Genomic DNA, 23,939 nt, shown 5'->3' with positions numbered 1-23,939 from the left:
GCCAAAGTAGAAATTTACTCATTTATTCTCTGGCCTTGGACTCTGGGTATTGACCCAGTGCTAATTTCTTACCAGGTACTGGGGGCACAGAAAACATCATCTACAGATTTCAACTTTGGGGACTGAAAAACCCAAACTAGCACACCCCAAGTATTAGAGAATATGCCAAGGGAAAATCCTAATTTTCAGACTGCAAAGGCCACCCTAGGTACCCAGTGTGTGAATGAAGAAACCCCAGTGTCATTGATGGAGGTTAAGAACAGAAAAGTTGGAAAGGAGGCACCACAGACCAAAAGCCTGACTTATACAATGCTGGAACCTGGAGATGGGGGTACAAGTGATTAATATAGTCATTAAACCAGCTATGGGAATTAAAAATCCTTAGGCACCAAGGCAGAGACCCAAGCAAAGTGTCAGATGCTGTTAGTGTCCAACAGCACAGACTGGAGGGCAAGATATGGAGGTTGTAGAATCTCTGGTCTCTTTCAAATTCTACGTAATTATCCAAAATCAACAGGAAGCAGACCACTGCACAATGAACCCCTCCCAAAGAGAAGAAGACTATATCAGTGCAGTCTTTGCACTGGCATAGGTAGCCTAGATAGTCCTTCTGCCCACCTGTGACTACGCAGGAGCTCCTCGCTGCCAACTCTCTCCCTCCGCAGGGCAGCAGCCTCCTGCCTGCCCATGGCCTGTACAACGCTAGGGCTTCTCTTCTCTCAGCAGACGCAGCTCTCCTCAAGGCTGCCCAACTGTGACCATGCAGGCCTCTCTCTTAGCAAACCTGTCACTTTCAGGGCTTGCTTGTGTCTATGCAAGTGTATTTTATTTTTCTCTACCTTTTATAACAAGCCTGCCCTTTTGAATATAACTCATGTCTCTGTGTCATGAAGAAACTCGCCTGAGAAACTCACCGGTGCCACTAAAAGGGGAGCACTCGTGAAACTTTTCCCAGAGTGAACCCAAGGACCCCACTCTCTGAACCCCAAAACTCCAAAAAGACAAGAGAGAAATCCTAATAGGTTTAAAGAGCAAAACACATGTTATATGTAATAAATCAGAGGCACAAATGAAGTCAAAACTTCTATTTTTTTATTGTGTCATAGAAGAACTGGGGGTGTAGGCCAGAGGTGGGGGAGGGAGTGAGAGGATTCACCAGAGACAGAGTGGGGAGCAGAACAGGCAGATTTACTGAAATACACTGCTAAGGGGAGCAAGGGGCTAGACAGGAGAGGTCTGCTGTGCCCTATGTGGGCTGGCTCCCTGGGCCAGGCATCAAACTCAGGCCACAACAGTGATAGTGCTGAGACTTAATCCCTGGGCCACCAGGGAGACCCTAACTTCTTAATATTAGCACTGAATGGTAGAAAACAATGGGACCCTGAATTCAAAAGTCAAAGGGAACATTTTTTTTAACCCAGAATCCTATACTAAAATTATCAAATATGAAAATAAAATAGAAAGCATGCAACATGTAGCAGTAGTGATACCTCCTGTAGACCTTTTCTTTGGTATCTGCAAAAATGTACTTGTGCAAAATAAAGTAGCAAACCCAGAAAAAAAAAATGAGATCCAGGAAACAGGTTGGAGGATGTACATTCCAGGAGGCCAAGTATGTGATTGAGAAAGCCACCAGTTTAAGTTGCCGCAGGACGATGATGAATCTGGAGGAAAGTCTCCAGGGGGAAGCAAAAGATAGCTTTGATAAACTGATACGTAAACCTTTAGAAAAATATTTATAGATATTGATACATATGATGGAGTAAGAATAGGTTCATAGAAAGTTAAGCAACAAGGGAAAACAGAAGAGTAATTGTTAGCACCAAGAAAAATATCAAGTTGTTCCAAAAAAATATGTGCACCATTTGGTTTTGAAATGAACCAAATTTACATAGCCTGATAAGATAAACAATTGTCAATTTAACTAAAAAATTGTGATACAAGTATAGGGAAGATGAAGCAGAGAAAATGGAGAGTAGAGGAGTGGGGTAAGATCTAAATCTGCATTGATTATCACCAGAAGAGTAATGGTGCTTGAAACTAACAAAATCAAGACAAGCAACATGAGCGGCTATTCTGAGAAATTAGGCACTAAAGAAAAATTTAAAAGTTGAATAGTTGTTATCTCTAGGAGCAAAACTAGGGAAATGGAAAAATGGAGTAGGGATTCTGATGTTATTTGTAATGTTTATAATACTAAATACTTTTACTTTTTTGCAAACATGTGCATTGATTATACATTTTTATTGTGATAAAATATACATGACATGAAATTTATCATTTTGACCACTTTTGAATAAGTTTTCAATGGTATTCAATACATTCACATTATTGAACAACCATCACCACCACCCAACTCCAGAACTTTCCACCACGCTAAATTGAAAACCCATACTCATTAAAACACTAACTTTCCAAAGCCTCTTCCTCAGCCCCTAGTAACCATTGTTTTACTTTCTTTCTCTATGAATTTGACTATTTAGGTATATCATATAAGTGGAATCATAAAATATTTGCCCCTTTGTGATGACTTATTTCACTTCACATAATTCTTCAAGGTTTATCCACATTGTAACTGTGTCAGAATTTCCTCTGTTTTTAAGAATCTATATCTAGGGGCCTCCCTGGCAGTGCAAGGGGTTAAGACACAACCGATGAAGCTATCCGAAGCCACTGCAGCACAAATTCAATTCCCGGCCAGAGAGCTAACCCACATGGCAGGGCAGACCTCTCCTGTCTCGCTCGCTGCTCCCCTCAGTAGTGTTTTTCAGTCAATCCGTCTGTTTTGTTCCCCACTCTGTCTCTGGTGAATCCTCTCACCCACCCCACCCCGCACCTCTGGCCTGTACCCCAGTTCTTGTATGCATAAATAAATAAATCAATCTTAAAAAAAAAATCAATATATAGCTGGGTGGTCCCCAGGGAAAGGGGAGATTCCAGGTTCTATCTCAGACCCAGAAACAGACTAGACTTCCACTCCAGCTCAACTTCTTGCAAACTATATTTGACATGATTCCATCATGGCACAGATACTGAGAGGGATGCTCACAGCTCACAGAACTCTTAATGATTTCCTCTGAGGAGTGGAAATTGAGGAGGAGACACTGAGGAGTGGATTTTAATTTCTCATGCACTTATTTGAATGTATTGCTTTTTATTAAAAGCAAAATACAATGCACACCCATATTATTATAATGCAATGTTACTTCAATTTTTTTAAAAAAGCAAAATAAAGAAAAAATAAAAATAAAAAGATATCTGGCTATAGAATATAGAGCATAAAACCATCTTTCCTAATCTCTCACTAAAAACCTACCCAAACATTTAAAACTAATGCTTCCAATTCAAGGCTTGAAACACAAAGGAATTGTCTGTACCTAAATGACCAATAGAGACAAAGGATGGGGTAGGAGGGAAAGGCATCAGTGACCCAGTTATGTTCTACTCCTGGCATAAATAGCTATAAAGATCTCTGCTCATTAGCAACTAAAATTCAAGATCTGTACCAATTAGAAAATAGAGAACCCTGGTTCCTCTCTACTTAATAATGGGCTTATTTGCATGTGTTGAGGTAAGCACTGAGTTGTGAGACAACCCCATCAGTTTCTCTTTCTATATTCAGTGTGAAACTACAACTCCCAGAAGACACCTCAACAGGAAGACTTGAAGGTGCTTCACACCAAAGCTTGATTTTAGCCCTACCCACCCTGCCTATCATCCTTCTGCAAAAGCACTTGGAAGCTTGTTTGTGTAAGGTGCAAGGGTTCAAGAGATCTCTTTGTGCCACTCTAGAAAGAATCACTTGAAGACATGCTGTAATGAACAAGAATGATGAAGAAAGGTTTGAAAAGAGCAGGCAGATAACAGTGCTGTGGAACATCAGCATGCATAACAGCCAATTCAATCCTAGAATCCCTGCAAGCATGACCTCAGCTACCACACCCAAGTGGGCAGCACCAATGATGTACCAGTTGGAATGTGCGGGGGCCAGGGACTCCTTCAATGGCACATAAAGGAGTTTAAAAAGACAGGTATTGCTCATTATGGGGAATAACTTACTATACATAAGAACTCTCACTATAATGTGGTTACAATGGCATTCACTATGCAAAACAAAACAAAACAAAACAGGGAGCTACAGCTATTGCCTTGAAAGAAGTAATCTAAAATGCTACACTTTGGAAAACAGTCTGGCAAATATTCAAAGGATTAAATATTGAATTAGCATAAGACCCAGCAATTCCACTTCCAGGTATACACCCAAGAGAATTGAAAGTGTGTATTCATGCTAAACTTTTTGCACAAAAGCTCATGGCAGCATTATTCCCAACAGCCAAAAAGTGGAAACAATCTAAATGGCCATCTAAGAGAATGAGTAAGCAAAATGGTGTACACATACAATGGAATATTTAGTCATAAATAGACTGAAGCACTGACACATGCTACAACGTGAATGAAACTTGAAAATCAGACACATAAAGCCACATATTGTATTATTTATTTATAAGAAATGTTCAGATTAGTAACTCCAAAGAGAGCAGATTGTGGTTGCCAGGAGTTGGGTGAAGAAAATGTTCTGGAATTAGGTCAATTCATGAGAACATACTAAATAACACTAAATTGTACACTTTAAATAGCTGAATTTATGGCACATGAATAATACTTCAATAATGCTACTAATAAAACAAGAAATACCTCCAAATGTTAATGCAATGAGTTGGAGAAAGAATGGTCAGTGGTGGCAATTTTTATGTTTACTTTTCTGGTTAAAAAAATTTTCCTTTCTAAGAGAAAGCTATTACTTTATCAAAAGAACTGAAATCATCCAAGCTTCATTTTAATAAAGTAGGTCATCTTGGGCAAGTCAACCATTCTACACCCTCCCTCTCTTCACATGAAATTGGGGGCTAATATCTTTTACCTCATAGAGTTATTGTGAGTTTAATGAGAGAAGGCTACAAAGTGCTTACTTAGCTCAGAATGCTGCACATGAGTAAGTGCTCAAGAATTATCAACTGCTATTTTTCTTAAGAACACAGAGCAGTAGATAATTCTAGTAATAATTACATGTAGCACTTATGTAGCACTGCTATAGGGACTTTATATATTTTAACACCTCATATTTTAGTCCTCACTACTGCCTTGTGAGACGGGTGCTCTCATGACTATTTGGCAGATGGGCATTAATTGTGGAGTAGATGAACACTTCCAGGATCACAGTGGAACACTTCCAAATGCCCCATTTTGTAGGCTTTTAGGAGCCAGTGAAGACCATACAGAAGACTTCATGAAACCAGTGACCCTGGAGGAAAGCAAGGTCATGGTTAACCCCTCTTGGGTGGGGATAAAGGTCTTACAGGTGGAAAGGAAGTTACTAAAAAAAGGGGTGGAAAATAATAACATGTATTCCGTGTGAATGATGAGGACATGACTATATGTGATACTATTTTCTGCACCTTAGAAATAATTACTAATAAAAATGTGAAAACCATGTACTGGAGAAAGAAAATGTTTTCTTCCTTTAGTATTTGACCTCTACTACCCTAATGTATACAAACATGAAATATTTACCAGCTAGAAAAAAGAATAAATCGCAATTTTCTCTATTGCTTCTAAAAAAAAAAAAACCTCATTGCTTTATCTGACTGTTTTATTTAATATGCCTTGGAGATTTTTTCCATATGAATCCACCTTACTCCTTGTCACAATGCTATTATATTCCACAATAGGAATGCTCCATGATTTATTTCTCCATTCCTCTACTGATCTCAATTTTCCACTATTACCAGATTGTTTGCAAATACTGTATTGTGGTTTGTGATGCTGTGCACCAGTCACCTCACACAAGCTGCCTCAGGCATTGTGGAGTGTTAATCTCAACTAGGTACCAGGAAGCAGAATTGCAGGGTCATAAAGCCAGAGTGTGTGTAAGTAAATCAAACAAGGGAGAAGATGGGAAATCTCTGAATTTTCCTTTTAATTTTGTGGTAAACTTAAATAAGAAAAGCTCTAAAAATAAGACTTTTATTTATTTATTTATTTATTGAAGTCGGTCAGAGACTGGGCACGCGGGCGCCCTGCCCCGCCCAGACAACCCGAAAGCTCTAACGCGTCTCCCGCGGTCCCGGTATCAGGAGGGGCTCGGAGTCCCGATCTCCGCACCCACGCAGGCCCGGGCCGCGCGGGGTGCCGCCTCCAGGGCCCGCGGATCAGGTGCGAGGGCGCAGCGACCTACTCCCCTCCGGGCACGCGCTCTGACCCCGCCTTGCGGCCTTTCATTGAGAAACCCCTTACCGATCACGTGAAAGAGGCATGCCGACCGCTGACGTCACGCAGCGCGCGCCAATGGGAGCTTCTGTTTATGTCGGGGGTCATCGGAATATTCATGTCCCCGCACCCACCCGGCAGCCGGCAGCCGCCGCCGCCGCCGCCGCCGCGCCGCTCACGGGCTCGGGAATAGAGCGCCGACCCTGAGCGGGAGGCGGCGCGGCTGCAGCGCGGCGGGGAGGGCCGCGAGGAGGGCCGCGCGGGAGGCTGTCTGCGGCCGCGTCTCCGCCTGCTCGCTCGCCGCCCCTGCGGCTCTGTGCAGCTCCCGCCCGCCCCGAAGCCGCCGGCCGTCTCGGGCGGCCGCATCCGCCTCCCGCCTCAGCGCCCGGAGGACATGAGGGAGAGAGAATGAGCCAGAGGGACACGCTGGTGCATCTGTTTGCTGGGGGGTACGGTCCAGGCTGGGGGACCAGCGGGGGGGCGGGCACTGGGCTGAGGCGCGGGCGAGGGGGTGAGGGGGGAACGGGGGCCGGGGCGGGGAGCGCCGGGGGCCGCGGCAGGGCTGGCCCTGGAGCCCGGGCGGGACGTGAGGCTTCGGGCCCGCGGAACGGGGTCGAGCCTCCGGGCGTGGGGCGGACGCGGAAACGGGCGCGCTCCGCGGCCCAACCGCTGCCGGGGGTGCGGGACGCGGCGGGGAGCCCAGCTGCAGGCCGCGCCGGGGTGACTCGGCCGGGGGACGGGGTGGGAAGTGCGGAGGCCGCGGACAAAATGGGCGCCGGGCCTCCTCCTTCCCTGCTCGCGGCGCGGGCTCCGGGGCCTCCTCACGTCGCTCACGCTCCACCTCGGACCTCGGGCAGCTGATTTCCGGGCCCCGCTGTCCCCCGGTGCAGCCGCCGGGGGAGGTTTGGGGGCTCTGGCCCCCGCTTTAGCTGTAGGTTGTTTCTCGCATTTGGGAAATTTCCTTCTCGAGCTTCTCCGGGTCGAGATCGGCGGCGCCCAGCGGCACTGCCTTGGGGGGGTCAGATTTTTTTTTTTTCCTTGAAAACCTGTCGACCTTCTGTCAGCCGTCCTACACACCCGCGGCTTTTCGTCTGTTTGAAGGAGAAAGTGGTGGGTAGAGAGAGGTCATATGCTTTGACAGTGTGAACAAGATTAAAACTAAGCCTAAAGTTTTCCTTCCCCGATTGCCAACCTGAAACAATTTAGTCTCCTTTTAAGGAGACGAAATAATTTGTTCTGTCCGAATTGTTTGGAGAGACATAGAGCTCTTCTCTTTAGGATCAGTGTCTAATTTTTAAAATAGGAGGGGTGCTGCAGTGAGTTACTTCTGTCAGTATGACCAAATAGAGTCACCTTCCCTTTGAGCCCTATAGTTTAGTTTTAAAATCGATCACTCTAAGACTATTAAAGTAACACATTCATTTCTATTTACAGTGCCTTGATCTGAGTTGAACTTATGGACTCTGTTGCCAGTGATGGCCGTCCTTGCCTTGGGTTGGCATATTCATTCACCAAACACACATTGTTCACCAATTAGGGTCAGCCACTGTTCGAACATAAAACAATAGTTTTCTTTAATCTGTGAGGCCCAGTTTTGTCAAAGCTTGCCCTTTATATTTCTGGTAACTTTATCAAAGGTCTTGAATTAAATAATTTTTAAAAACCTATTAGCTCTGTAGATGTTCTCCTAAAGATGTCTTGTTAGGCAAATAGTTGGATTCCTTCCTGTTACTAGGGCACATAGTAACTCCAGAAATAGACCAGACACTTACTTCTGGCTACTGTTTTAATTTGGTTGAAAAATAGATAAACCTTTTGTTTTTAATTGCTTCATTTTTAAAATCCACTCTCTGGTTCCTAATAATTTTATTATTGTGTAGTCAAGATTCATTTATCCAGTTTTGTTTAAAGTAGAGGACATTTATTTGAAATGTTAACTTGATTGCACTACACTTCCCAGTTCAGATTAGGATCATCAGTCACTTAACTTGTTATTAATACATGTTAAGGCCCATGGTTAGCTTTTTCTTTAAGAACATGAATGGAGTTTTTGCATCATCTGAACACATACAGATTTAGAATTCACACAAGTCCCCCCAAAATCCAGGTTGTTGAGAGTATTAAATGAGATACTGGTATGTAGGACCCTGGCATGAGACAGGTACTCAACCTTATAAATTCCCTTCCTTTGCATCTCCTTTTGATTTTCATTTATTAGGTTGATTTTACATTTATGTAGTTGCATAAATCTTTTCAATAAAACTTGACTTGTCTCTCAAAGAAACATTAGAACTAGGAAAGATGGTAATGGTCATCTGGTTCAGCATCTTGGAAATATGGAAAAATACTGAAATGTAAGAAGTTGACTTATGAAAGGTCAGTTTTTCATACCTGTAAAATGAGAAGTGAATACTCTAAAAAGATCCTTACAGCACTATCTTACGTAAACTCTATCTGGAAATGAATGCAGAGAGCATTGTAGAAATGCATGTCAGGTTGTGTTGTTAACATTGTTCTTAATTGAAGATAACTATGATTATATTTCAAATTTCCTTAGAAAGTTTTTCATAGAAACGTAAATTTCACTTGTTTATCCTGATAGAATTCTGCAAATTAGGAGCTAGGGAAAATTTTACTTTAATAATAACCAGATAGATAAAAAGAAATCTTGGGCCTCCCTGGTGGTGCAGGGGGTTAAGTCGCAGCACTATGAAGCTATCCGCAGTCACTCCCTGGCCAGGGAGGTGACCCACATAGTGAAGCAGACCTCTCCTGTCTGGCCCTCTGCTCCCTTCAGCAGTGTATTTCAGTCTACCTGTTCTCCCCACTTTGTCTCTGGTGAATCCTCTCTCCACCCCCGCACCTCTGGCCTACACCCCAGCTCTAGTATGCATAAATAAATAAAAGAAATCTTTAAAAAAATAAAGAGAAATCTAACTAGCTATTATGTTGGAGATACTTCACACATGGGTACCATTTGGATTAAATTATGAAGACTGTATATTGAAAGAACCAAGTAACTTTTCACAGTGGCATTTAATAGTAGCAAAAATTGTCTGAATACAGAGCTTTTGGGTTTTCTTGATGGTTATAATTGTATACATTAAAGTATTTGTTTATCAGCATCTCAGAGAGATTTCTGATTGCTTAGTTAACTGTATTATTAAAACAGGAACATTTTAAACAGACCAGCACTGGACCTTGGGTTGGGTGACATACTCACATGCATAACTCGTGCTTTGTTTAAGACACCCTTTGGTCCCATTATGCTTTTGCCAGAGTTAATATTCAGAGTTTGTTAGGTCATTGGTTAAGTGGAGTTACTGAGGCAACTCATGACAGCCTACAAAGACATGTAAATAAGAATGAGTTTTTGCTGTACTTCTATTAACACTGTATGTCTGAAAATGAAGATATAAGCAATAAGAAATATATTTTTAATTCTTTAATAGAATTACACATTTTCTAGTTAGTGTATTAGCTGCACATATCCACCAAAGGCAGTTGATTTCTTTGCTATTTGAGAGATTTCAATTTTTGTCTCAAATGGGAGGAATAAGCCTTTCAAACATGAAATAGGTAAATCTTTTTTATTTTTAATATAGCTCCTGTGGACAGTGAGAGACCTTAATAAATCTAGTGAAGAATAATTCAGAGTATCTAAGAAACTGTATTTTGATATACTGGATTTAATCCATTCACATATTAAACTATTCATTTGTTCAGCAGGAAACTCCCACTTTGATTATCAGATTGTTGATTCTGCAGAACTTCTGTTACATTATCTGTTAAATTATTTAACTTGCCTGTAAAGTCAAGAAAGTGGAATACTTAAATATATAAGTAATGTTTATTTCCATTTCATTGTTGAAATGTTTATTTCCATTTCATTTTTTATTTTCCTTATTAAAAATGCATCCTTTCATCTGACTAATAGCAGGCAAGACTCAGGCGGTATTCTGATAGAGAATATTCTCAAAGAAACTATTCTGCTGTATCTGGGTTAATGTATTACAGCAGTGTGGGAGAGGCATTCCTGAGACCTTTTCTGTCATCTGACAGAATTATTTTCATAGAAATACTAGGACAGTATTTACCTTTTCACTGTATTGACATTTGTACTGATGGTGCAAAAGTAATGGTAGGTAAAACTGCTGATGCCTCAGCCTCCATCAAGGCAGTCACCAGATTATACTAGCAGTCTTCACACTTGCAGGTTTTTTTTTAAAGCCAGTTTCACTTCAGGACATTCTTGAAGCAGTAAAAATTACTAATTTTGTTAAATCTTGACCTTGAATACCTATCTTTACTTAATATTATGTGAGAAGATGAAAAAAATGCATAAAGTACTTCTGCATATCTAAGTAGTTTTGCAATTGTTTCAGTCTAAAGCTATTTATTCATGAGAACCACTCTTAAAAGAACAATTGGTAGACAAATTGCACTATTTAGACTTGAATATTTGGCACATTTTCTCAAAAAATGAAGAGAAGCTTGTTGCTTCAGGAAAAACCACAGATAGTTTATGTTACCATATGATAAAATTTGAATTTTCAAGCAAAAATTAGAATGTGTGAAATCTTGAGTTGACAGGAATTGTTAATTTTTTGATAATGTATAATTAAAATGTATCAACATTTGGAAAATCTGTGTGACCCAGCAAATCTGTGTTTTTCAGATGACCAATGCATGATGTTTTACACATGCAGTCTGTTGTAAAATAGACTGGTGGATTTTAATGTAGCGGTATCAAAAAGTTATTGGTATAGTTAAGATTCCATATTGCAGCTAAACTTTTCAGAACCCATCATTTGCCCAGTTTTAGTGTTGTATCAAAGAATATCCACAATTATGTGCAAAAAAAAAGGAATTGTCATGCTATTATTAATTAGAAAGTGTTCTGTGCTGTTGGATGGGGGGAATAGAGCAGTATAAAAGAGAAACTGTAAGACTGAACTGTAGGGGAGTGGTGATGATTGTTACTGAGAAGGTAACATTTGAGCAGGGTGGCAGGAGAGTCAACCATTCCTAAGGAACCTATGGTGAAAATACACTGGGGTTAGAGCACAGTAATGAGGCAGGTGTAACCTGACCAGAGTCTTGTTAGGCCATTAAAGAATTTCAAGTTTTTCAAAGTGATAGGAGGCATCGAAGGAATTTTAAAGACTGGTCAGACTTTTAAAGTCCTGTTCAGACTCCATAGTGCAAGGGCAGTTTAGCAATTGTAGTAATCCAAATGGGAGTTAACAGTGGTTCCGAGCAGGTTGGCAATAGTGAGAAGCGGTTGAATTCTGGTTAGATTGTGAAGACAGATTACAAGCTTTGTGATGTATTCAATGTAGAGTTTGAGGAAAAGGAGTCAAGAATGTGCCTAGGTTTCGTATCTGGATGGATGGCATCGTCACGTGAGATGGACCAGGTTGCAGATAGAATAGGGTGGGGTGGGGAAAGACGAGACGTTTAAAATTGGGGAAGTAAGGAGGTCAAGGCACCAGTTGTTTGGGTGGTTGGACATAGTCGCCTGGACAAGAGGTCTAGACTAGAGATAGACATTTAGTAGTTACTGGAACATAGATGGTGCCATGAGCCTTAGATCACTACGAGAGTGAATGTAGGGAGGAGAGCCAAGGACTGACCTCTGGAAACTTTGGCAAAAGAAATCAGGAGAAAAGGGGGAATATGAAAATTAGACTTACAGTGACCAAGAAAATGTGGTGTTCTGAAAGTCAGATGAAGCAGATGGAGAGTACCTAGGAAGGTGATCAGAAGTCAAACATTACTGTCGTGAGGTTTGAGAGATATTAATCATTGAATTTAACACTTGGAAACCATTGGTGACCTTGACTAGCAGGAGTAAATCAGGAGTAAAAGGAAGCCAGGGCAAGGAGTAAAAGTCTGACTGGAGTGGGAGAGAAATTAGAGACAAAGAGAACATTTTGAGATTTGCTGCACGTGAGGAGCAAATAAAACTCACTAGGAGAAATTTGTGGGAGAAATTTACTTTTACTAAATCTACCATATGCCTTCAGCATGTTTTGTTTCTGTAGTGATTTTTTTTTTTAAAGATTTATTTATTTATGCAAGAACCAGGGTACAGGCGAGATGTGCGAGAGGGTGAGAGAATTCACCAGAGACAGAGCAGGGAACAGAACAGCCAGACTGACCGAAATACACTGCTGAGGGGAGCAGTGGGCGAGTCAGGAGGTCTGCTGCGCCATGTGAGTATCTCCCTGGCTGGCCGGGATTGAACCCACAGTGCAGAGGCTGTGGACAGCCTCACAGCACTGCACTCAATCGCCTGTGCCACCAGCGAGGCCATGTAGTGATTTTTTTTTTAATCTTCAGTCTGATACCTTATTGTTTTTCCTTAAAGTGAATTATTATACAACTGTATCTTGTATGATATTTAATATGACTTTCTTGTGTTTATATATTCACCTATGTTGGTTAACATTTTCCATTTTTCAGTATTATTAGATTTAAAATTTTGGCTTTAGCATTCAGCAAATAACCAGCCTACACCAGAAATGATGCATGTACCTAAAAAAAAAAAAACCCTATTCTCAACCACTGTTACATCTTTCTGAATTCTCATAATTTACTGTCAAATATGTATACTATGTCCTTTGTTCACTGTTTCAAGAACTTATATTATCTCCTGCCTAAACACTAAAGCTTTAGAGAAACTATCTCTACAAATAGACAACTTGAGAAACAATTTTTGGTAAGACTTTTAAACGAATTTCATAAAATTTCAGAGACAGGCTACATGTTTTGAGATTAAAAGACTCCTTGGCTAACTTTTTTTGTGTGTGTGTGACCCTCGCCAGTGGCTGGGGAACGAACCTGGCACTGCAGAGGCTGCGGGCAGCCTTACAGCCCAGCGCTCAACTGCTGTGCCACCAGGGGCGGCCCTCCTTGGCTAACATTTTAATGAATCCATTCCTTAATGGTATTTCTTAATTTGACTAATGCCCTAACTAGTAAGTTATAGTACATTATTACCTATAGGCAGAAAAATGACAAAATGTTTCAAACTGTTAATTTGGCTTTACAAAGTAAGACACAACAATTGTCTGACAAAATAGGTTTAATTAAAGTTAACAAAAATATTTCCAAAGTATGTACCTATGTATACACATACACACACACCCCCAATATTGCGGACTCAATCAGAAGAGATTTTGTTCATTTATAAATTATGTTGTCTAAAACAAGTCCCTTGTTTTTGCTCAAAAAGGTAAGACCATACATGCCCAAAAGGGTAAGATCAAGATGTACATCCAACAGTCACAGTGTTGGAATCACAGTTTTCCATGATCCACCGTTTTCTTAGCAGAACCCTGGTGTGTCTTAGGTATGCCTTCCAGATTAGACTAGTAGAAGTCCTATAAAGCAAAGGGAACTGGTTCTAATGGTTCAGTAGCTTAGGGCTGTCAGCTGATGGGGTTTTATGTCTGTGCACCTTCTCTAGGGATTTATGACTTGGCATCTGAAACTGATGGCTGAAACTGATCTGCTAGCTATTAATATTACTTAGTGAACAGTTTCTCTCCCCTTTCCTTTTCATCTTCTCCAAACGTCTGATTCCTGTGTTGCTATAATTTGGGTAAAGGAGAATACTTTGGTGCCCCCAAGAGGCCTGCCTTTTGCAAGATCTGTATTTGTACAAATGCTTTTCGCCTTTTTTTTTTTTTTTTTTTTTTTTAAGCCAGTCTCGGTTACGTTGTGCCTAACTTCAAAAAAAAAAAATCTAAGTAGCTTTTAATAACCCAGAGGTCCATATTTTTTATCCTCATTTTATACAATAAGCAAGTAGAAGCAACAGTGGAAAGTTCTTAGGCATTTACACTCCTAAATAACCATGTGCTAAAAATGTGTCTAGAGTCTAGTAAAGTCCCCAGGGTGACTTAATTTACTTATGCAACTTGGCATACATTGTGAAGATGGAGTAGTTTTAAATGTCTTGTAAAGGTGTTTAGTGATAACCAGGTTAAATAATCCTTACTCTTTAAAATCCAGGCATAGTTATGTGATTATATGACTTGCACCAAGAATGTGGGCCTTCTCATATCTTTAGAATATATGACATTTGTCTATAAAACTAAAACAAGCACTGATCCAAGTAGTTTCACATTAAGAACATGTAGCTTAAGCACTCACTAACTTGTGTACACCAAGAGTAGTGACATTTAATAGTTTTATTAGATTCATAACCTAGAAACTGGCCTTTCTATATGGAATAATGAACTCATAGGCTTATCTACTATCAAACTTGGCTATTATTTCCTTGGAATTCTCTGCTAATCAAAGCATTTAAGGTAAAGCACCCAACTTTCTTTATTAGAAACAGCAGATAACATTGGTGGCACTTTGCAACTGATTATCTTAATGCATTGGCCACATCACTCAGGAGCAATTTGAAGACAATATCAGTAAATGAAATGAGGGCCTGTGTGGAGTGTCAATGGTGACAGGAAATCAGAGGAAGTTTAGGTTTAGATTATAGAGCCAGCAAAACCAAAGGATAGTTGGGTATCAGAAAGACTGTCCCTTTAGCTACATTTCAGTCCATGATTGTTAGTTTTTAGTAACTCCTAGCTAGATAATTATGGGAGTTTCTTCACATGTCCACCTTTTTTTTTCTTTAATTGTATATATTTAAATGTATAACTAGATTGAGTATACATAGTTGGTTACTGTAGTTGAACTAACATCATCTCACAGTTAACCTTTTTCTGTGATTGATGAGAGCACCTGAAATCTACTCTTTGCAAATTTTCAGCACTCAGTCCAGTGTTATTAGCTGTCCTCATGCCTGCACTTTAGATTTCTTAGATTTTTCGAGTTACTCATGTTACATAACTGTAACCCTTTGACCAGCATCTTCCCATTTTCCCTACCATCTACCCGCCCTTAGCCTTCAATGTGTTCTACCTTGTTAGATTCCACATATAAATTAGATCATGCAGTTTTTTTTCCTTTGTGTAATATTTTTCATGTTCATACATTTTTTTGCAAATGTCAGAGACTCCTACATGGCCTTTTAAATTCCATATTCTTCCCCTTCTTGATTCTGGATTCTTGTCAGCCTTGGTACATTCTACATTTATACCTTGCTTATTTTTTAAAGCATTATATTGGCTACATGGATCCATGTTCATGAGAAGTTTGCTTATTGTAAGTATTAAAATATTTAAAGCAATATTCATTGCTAATGAAATTTTCTTGTGGAGTAGTGAAATAAGATAAATAATTTAAAATGTTGCAATATTTGTATAGAATTCTGCTATCCATGTCTTGCAGACTCATAAATGAGGCAAGTAGTATATGGTTTACTTGTGCTCACATGCATTTAATTGTGAAGCTGAAAATGCATTGTCCCCAACCTCCAGCTTTAGTTTAGCATTCTGCTTGAATCTTGTACTAAATTGACTAGTCCATAAAAATATCTACTCACAAGCTACATAAAATGTGTAGTAATACAGAAGAAAAAATTTCCCCTACTCTTTCTAGTTAAATTGGATGTAATTAACACAGAACAGTATGTATCAAAGTGGATAGCAACCCATCAGTGTATTATGAAATCAGTATTTTTGGTTGTGACCAACATTTTAAAAATAAGAGTGCATTGCATATAACAAGGGCAAATACTGTTTTAGGAAATGTTTGTGTGTGCATGTGAATATGTTGCATCTTTTTTTTTTCTTTCCATCATTTATTGAGTGCTAATTATGTGTTAGATACTGTTCCAGGTGTTAAGGATACAGGATTTGTCATTGCTCTCATTCTCCTATTTGTGAGATTTGTGCTCAGGACCTGGAAAGAAGATAGACTGTAAACACGTGACTAAGATTCCTGTGACTGGTGTAACAAAGCCTGCAGACTGTTGACTTAAAACAGAAATCTAATCTCTCACTTCTAGAGGCTGCAAGTCCTAAGATCACTGTCTTGGCAGTCGTGCTCACAACCCTTCCTTGCCTCTTCATAGCTTCTTTGCCTCATATTGCATCTTGATGTAAAATATTTTTCATGGCTTGAAGTCAAAGATTTGAAAGCCACTGATAAAAAGGAGGAAAAGAGCTAGGTGAAGAAATAGAAGATATTGGTTTGTCCTATAAATAACTAGACTGTCAGTTTTTTAAGCTGAGGAGTGACATCTGATTTAAGTTTTTAATGTATTACTCTGGCTACTGAAGATGGTTTGGAGGGAGTGGGGAAAGGGTAGAAGCAGGGAGACAATAATTGGAAGGATAATGCAGTAATCTCAATAAAATCGAGGTGACTTAGAAATAGAGAGAAGTTACAGTCTGTATTCTGGATTTATTCTAGAGCTCTGTGTTAAAGAGCACGCTATAAACATCATTTTTTCAGTGGTGTCTAGTCCATTGCTCCCCTTTGCAGTGTATTTCAGTAAATCTGCCTGTTCTGCTCCCCACTCTGTCTCAAAAAATACCAACTATATGTTCTCAAAAAGTATCAACCATGTATTCTCCATTTAAAAATTCTTACTGTTGGGCCTCCCCTGGTGGCACAGCTGTTAAGCACTGGGCTGCGAAGCTGCCCGCAGTCTCTGCAGCACTGGTTCCATCCCCGGCCGCCGGCAAGGGTCCCACATGGCGCGCAGACCTCTCCTGCTGAGCAGTGTACTTCGGTCCTTCTTCCTGTTCTGATCCCCACTCTGGCTCTGGTGAATTCTCTCACCCTCCCGCACTTCTGACTATACCCAGTGCTTGTATAAATAAATAAATAAATAAATAAATAAATAAATAAATAAATAAATAAATAAATCTTTTTAAAAAAAATACTGTTTAAAAAAATACTTTTCACTAAAAATTAATTTAAAAGTAAATGTATGCATGTGGTTTTAAAAAAAATCTGCTGAATTAATAAAACCAGCGTCCCCTAGCTGTATACCCCATATCTTCTCAGTGGAAATTTCCTGTTTTAGCTATTTCATTTGGGGTTTTCCTTCATACTTTCTGTTCTGGTAAATGAGGATTTAGTTCTTTATACCACTCCTTATTTCCCTCATCTTTCCATTCTCTCAATGTCGCAGTTATATTTTGTTAAGCCAATGGTCAGTGCCTACTTTATTGTGCATGGTATAGCTAGGTTATATTACATTGACCTTTTCTTTATTGAATAGCATCCTTTTCCCCCTGAAATTAATAAGTGCCTATAAACACTTGCTTAGTTTACATTAATACTTATAATTGAATATTTTTATGTAGCAAAATATATTTATTGGTATTTTTTTCCTGGAGGTTTATTTTATTTTTTTTAAGGTTTCTCCCTTTGTATTATTTTACTTTTTTAAAAAAAGACATTTATTTATGCATACAAGAACTGGAGTATAGGCCAGAGGTGCGGGGGTTAGAGGATTCACCAGAGACAGAGTGGGGAGCAGAACAGGCAGATGTACTGAAATACTCTCCTTAAGGGAGCAGTGGGCAAGACAGGAGAGGTCTGCTGCACCTTATCTGGGTTAACTCCCTGGCCAGGGATTAAACTCATGCTGCAGTGGTGATAGTACTGAGATTTAACCCATAGGCCACCAGGTTGGCCCTTTCCTGGAGTTCTTCACCCCTCAGAACTCTCTGTCATCCTAATTCTCTGTGCACTCTTATTTTCTAAGCCTGACATTTTACTACCATGATGAGACTCCTTTCTTTCCTGGATTAGTCTGTCCCTGTATTTATTTCCACCCTCCCCGCCCCCCTCCCCACCTTAAAATATAGTTGACATAAACAGTTATATTAATTTTAGGTGTATAACATAGTGATTTTGTATAGTCCGTCTTTTTTCAGTCTACTAACTTGTGGTACGTATCTTTTAGTAGTTGTTTAAGAAAAGATATAGGTTGGAAATTTCTGGAATATTTCTTTGTAACTGTATTTAGTTTGTTTGCTGCAGAATTCTAGCGTAAGTTACCTGCAATTATCAAGAAGTTTGATGATATTCTCACTTTTTTTTTACATATTATCTTTTATTCTTTCTGGAAGTAGATGAGATCTTTGTCTCCAGTATTATAAAGGCTTGCCAAAGTGCAGCTTGGTTTGGGGGTCTATTTTAGATTTGGGGGATTTTTTTGGCCTAACCCAAAGTTAAAAAGATTTTTGTCCTGTTTCTTTCTAGAAGTTCTAGTTTTCATGTTTTTCATTTAATTCCATGATGCATTTTTTAACTTGTTGTATAAATTTTTCACTCTTTATTGTGTAAAGAAAGTTTGTTTCAATTTTATTTTGTTGATGACATACTCATATCAAATACTATCTTGTTTAATGTTTTTTCTTCTTTAATGATGACTTAAATTTTATTTGGAGTGATATTGTTGCCATTCTTGTTTTCCTTATATATTTTACCAAATAGCTTTTCTAAATTTTGGTGGTAGACTTATTTGATATATTTTGTGATGGGCTGCATTTTTTTTTTCTTCCTCTGATATCCATTTTGGGGTCCTAAAATGTTACCTCTGACTTAGTCTGCTTTAAAGAAAACTTTTCCCATTGTTGTATTTATAAATAATAATTACTCAGTTTCTCTCTTATATACCTTTAAAATGATTAGATGATGTCATTTGTTAAGAATTCAATTTTAGGGGTCACCCTGGTGGCTCAAGGGGTTAAGTCTCAGAACTATGAAACTGTCCTGCAGCCACTGCAGCATGAGTTCAATCCCCGGATAGGGACCTAACCCACATGGCGCAGCAGACTTCTCCTGTCTCTCCCGCTGCTCCCCTCAGCAGTGTTTCAGTAGATCTGCCTGTTCTCCCCATCCTGTCTCTGGTGAATCCCCTTACTCCCCTGCACCCCTAGTCTGTACCCCAGTTCTTGTATGCATAAATCTTTTTTAAAAAAGAATTAATTTTGTTGTTGCTTATCAGGTTTTGTATTTAAATTTGATCCTTTTATTTATTTATATATTTTAAGACTTTTTTTAAAAGATTTATTTATATAAGAACCGGGGTACAGGCCAGATGTGCAGGAGGGTGAGAGGATTCACCAGAGCCAGAGTGGGGAACAGAACAGGCAGACTAATGAAATACACTGCTGAGGGGAGCAGCAGACAAGAAAGGAAAGGTCTGCTTCGCCATGTGGGATTCTCGCCAGCTGACCAGGTTCGAACCCGCGCTGCAGAGGCTGCGGACAGCTTCACAGTGCAATGTTCAACCACCTGTGCCACCAGGGAGGCCCTAAATTTGATTCTTTTAGTCTGTCTGCTTTGCACAGATCACATATAAGTAACAGATATTAATTGTTAGACTTAAATATCATTTTTTTGTATCTGAAACATTCTGAGTATTCGGATATTAAAATAGAAATATGAATTAGTATCCATTAGTGATTTATTTCTAACTGTTGCAAACATTATTTTTGAAGTTTTGAAAAATGATAGGAGTTTGAGAGAAAGGATAGGACTTAAATGATGATCTTGGTTTTAATGGGACCATAATAATATCTGGGCAAGGATCACAAATAAATCCTTAAAACAATATTTAAAACTGCAGTATGTCTTATCAGTAAATTCTGGTAACAACACCTCCTATTTGGAGTCGTCTTTAGCTGATTATATTCTTGCTAGGTAGATACTAAACTTAGTTCTTTTTAGCTACTAAAGATGTCTGAATGCAGTCCAGTAAATGAAAAAATCACTTAGTCCTCTAAAGTAAGAATTCTTGAACATGTGGTTTGTTGTCCCAAAAAACCTAGTTGTTTTCTCATTTTACAGTTTTATGTATGTGTACTAATTGGTAATTTAAGTGGATAAGTTTTGTTCTCTTTGTTTTTTTGTAGATGTGGTGGTACAGTAGGAGCTATTCTGACATGTCCACTGGAAGTTGTAAAAACACGGCTACAGTCATCTTCTGTGACGCTTTATATCTCTGAAGTTCAGCTCAACACCGTGGCTGGAGCCAGTGTCAACCGAGTGATGTCTCCTGGACCACTCCATTGCTTAAAGTGAGAGCACAGTATTCATGGTTCTTTTTTAGTCTGCTTGCTTTAATGATGCCTATATTTGTTTATTTACATTCTGCCACTTATTAAGAGGTTCTTTACAAACTTAATGACAGTTTCTCTGTGTTATATTCAATAGAAATGATAACCCCTAATGTAGAAGAATAGTTAGATAATATAAAATGTTATTTCCAAATTGTATTTGGACTGTTTTTCTACATTGATGGATTTCTTTTATAAAGCTATTATAGGTATTTTATTTTCTGGATTATTCATTTATTTTTGTACTGTGATGATAAATGCTGACTCTTGAATATATGTTTAATTTACCAAGTGCTCATACAAGTTAAGTACATTCTATTAATGGCAGTCTGATTTTTCTATGACCTAAACATAACTAAGTTTTAAAGTAGAATTCTGCATATTTTAAACTGTGATTTGTTTTTTGTTTGAAATATCTTGACCATTTGAAAAAGATTTGTTTTTCTATTTTACCACATTTCATTATATTAAATTTGGTGTGACATTTCAGACCTATTGCAATTTGTTTCTACATGTTTAAACCTAGGTATGTAACTGAATGCCTTGTGTGTCTGCCTTATCAGCTCACTTGGGACATAATCTATTTGAACTTAGTTCGGTAGTGTTTATTTTGTAGCAAATAAACGCATACTGTGTGTTTACTTTCACTAACAAAAGATTTCATCAGTCTTTTCTTTTTTCAAACTTCCAGAGTACATGAATAGAATAAAATGCCATGGATAGAGAGGAATACTTCTGAATAATGATAGAGTGCCTTTATATCATGATTTCGACATTACTGATTACCTCTCCATAAAATTCTTCCTTAGACTTGTGACAGTACTATTTATTTTTTTTTTCTTTCTATTTTTCATTGTTTTTTGTCTTCTCTGACTTTTCTTACAGCAACTATAGGAATCCCTCTGGATTCATTTTAATTTCTTAGTTTTTCAGGCTCTCATGTATGAGTCACCCTAATGCATTTCAACTGTCATCAATATACAGGTGACTTGAAAGTCTGCATTCTCATCTGACTGTCCTCTCACTCTTGTTTCCATTGTGTCCCCATTCAGGAACTGTTTCATGGCTGCTGTTTTGTTTTGTTTTGTTTTTCCCAACATCTTTATTTTGATAATCCACATGCCATAACTTTCACTCACTCATTTGTTCCTGTTAAATTCATAGAATTGTGTAACTATCACTTTCTAAATACAGAACTTTTTCACCATCCCCACAAAAAGAATTCTGCCCATTATTGATCACTCATTCTCTCCCTTCCTTTCTCCCTCCCCTCAGCGCTAGGCAACTACTAGTCTACTTTCTGTCACTATAGATTTGCCTATTCTAGACATTTTATGTAAGTGGAATTGTGCAGTATGTGGTCTTTTGTGTCTTGTTTCTTTCTCTTAGCATACTGTTTTCAAGGTTCATCCATGTTGTAATCTTTTTATTGCCAGAGTTAACATTACATTTTACTTATCCACTCACTGGGGTTAATGGATATTTGGGTTGTTTCCACTTCTTGGTTTTTATGAATAATGTTCCTGTAGGGATATATGATATTTCTCTTGAGGATATATGGGCCGTGGAATTGCTGAGTCACAAGGTAACTGTGTTTAACATTTCTGAAGAACTGCCAGACTGTTTTCCAGAGCGGCTGACATTCTCAACAATGAATGAGATGTTCAGTTTCTGCACATTCTTGCCAACCCCTCTTACTATGTCTGTCTTTTTGATTCTAGACATCCTTAGAGGGCATGAAGTATATCATGGCTTCTTACATAGGAACTTCAGGACTTCCCCTCGGGCTCTTACTGTCATTCAGGGGGCTCATGGATGAACCAGTAGTGGTCTATAAATCAGATGAAATTGTATACAAAATAGTGAGATGTTACAAATGTCTTTCTTTTTTTTTAAAGAACACTTACCTTCTTTAATTTCTTAAAATGATTTATGATATAGAAATGGTTAATCATCACTGGGTCTTCAAAATGTACTTGACAATTTGTCATTCTTTACTTGTTTCTGTATAATCTGTTACTGCTGAGCATTGTCCTGTACTTATGGGATCAGAATACTTTGAAGATAGAATCAGAGAAATCTACATTGTAAACAAATGTTCTAGTAGTAAAGATAATAGTGACATTAAGATATGTCAAGTGCTGACTTGTATGTCAGGTTCTTTCAAGCTCTTAATATATACAAATTTATTTAATTTTCACAGTAACAAAAAAAGTACTTTTTTTTTTTTCTAGTGAAAAACTGCTGGTGAAAATAAGGGTAAAAGAAAAGTCAATTATTTTTTTGTTCTCACAGCTAGTCAATAACCAGACTGGGCCTAGTAACTGAGAAGTCTGACGCCACAACTTGGGACTTTAATTAGCCATTCTGCTCAATTGCTTTTCAAGAGATTAATCTTAAACATATAGATGTATGAAAACCATTGTTCTAATTTGTTAACGCTGCATTAAAATATCTACTCTTACTGAACCGCTGTTTCTCCTGAACTCCAAAACATTGGAAGGCCTACCATCAGAAGAGCCTTCCATTACTTAGACATGCTTCTGTGCCTTTCTTTGTTGGCCATATGTATCTAACTTACATAGTATTTGCTTAGTAGTATGGTCTGGTAATTACTTGTGTCAGTAAAATCTTTTTTCCATAATTGGACAATAAATTTCTTCACCCTCTCTTTTATAGCTATTCTGCTTAGTCTAGTTAACAAGGTAGAAGGAGAGAAATAGTAACAGGCCAACTATTTTAGTGCCCCTAAACAATGTTAGAATGACAGGTTTTTCCCACAGCACTTCACTGATGTGGTTGGATGAGATAATGCTGCAGTACCAAAAGACTAACATTGAGAAAAGGCCTTCAGATACTAGAAAGGAACCATGTTTCTGGCTGGGAATTGAATTTACTGGTAAAGATAATGAAATGGAAGTAATTAAAGAGTAGAATGACCATATGAAAATAAATGTAGAACTTGGTATTCTTATGTTTTTTTAAATTTTTAGGCAAGAATCTGAGTGGAGTTCTTTTTATTGTGATAAGGAAATTTATTGTCAGGTGACAGTAATTTTATCCTGTATCAAGAAAAACAGATTTTCCTAAGTAAGGAAAACTGAGTAGAGCAGCATAACATGTATGAAGCTTACACTGTCTAGGTTTGGTACAAATGAAGTACCAGACTTTGAAGGCCGTTCCCTTATAAACAATATTTTTTTCCTTTTCAGGATGATCTTGGAAAAAGAAGGACCTCGCTCCTTGTTTAGAGGATTAGGCCCCAATTTAGTGGGGGTGGCCCCTTCCAGGTAAAAAACAAACAAACAATAAATTTAGCAAACTCGTGGCAGTCTTTCTTGTGTCAAGCTAAAGAGAAGTCAAGGTGGTAAGGATAATGCACTGTGGTATAACAGGTGTCAGTAAACTTCTGAGAGAATGTGCAGATTATATCAAGTTCAAAAGGTAAAGAGAAAGGGGCTAAGTGAGAAAGTAAGAAAGTGAAGACCTGAATCTGTAGAACTATGCCTAATTTTTGGCTTATATTTGGCTTATGGAACAAGCCAAATAAATAGCATAGTTTCATTCTCTACCAAGAAGCCAAGAGAACTTGATGTAATAATTTGTTAACTTTTCTCATATTACTTTATCTTTTGACTTCTTCCATGCAAGTCCTCTGTGTACAATTCACAT

General features: G+C 38.6%; 1 protein-coding gene across 1 annotated transcript in view; it reads left to right on the top strand.

The window, feature by feature from the left end:
* The first annotated feature begins 6,515 nt into the window (after positions 1 to 6,515).
* The window catches only part of SLC25A36 (solute carrier family 25 member 36), a 31,996-nt gene continuing 14,572 nt past the window's right edge, over positions 6,516 to 23,939 (top strand). The window contains exons 1-3 of the mRNA XM_037525885.1: positions 6,516 to 6,716; positions 20,064 to 20,228; positions 23,480 to 23,557. Of these exons, the coding sequence (XP_037381782.1) occupies positions 6,676 to 6,716; positions 20,064 to 20,228; positions 23,480 to 23,557 (284 nt within the window). The 5' untranslated portion in view covers positions 6,516 to 6,675. The remainder of the gene's footprint in view (positions 6,717 to 20,063; positions 20,229 to 23,479; positions 23,558 to 23,939) is intronic.

This window comes from Talpa occidentalis, unplaced genomic scaffold (genome assembly GCF_014898055.3).
Source record: "Talpa occidentalis isolate TD23 unplaced genomic scaffold, MPIMG_talOcc4v2.1 talOcc4.4, whole genome shotgun sequence".
In the NCBI taxonomy this organism is placed as follows: domain Eukaryota; kingdom Metazoa; phylum Chordata; class Mammalia; order Eulipotyphla; family Talpidae; genus Talpa; species Talpa occidentalis.
This window is presented reverse-complemented; position numbering and strand designations above follow the sequence as displayed.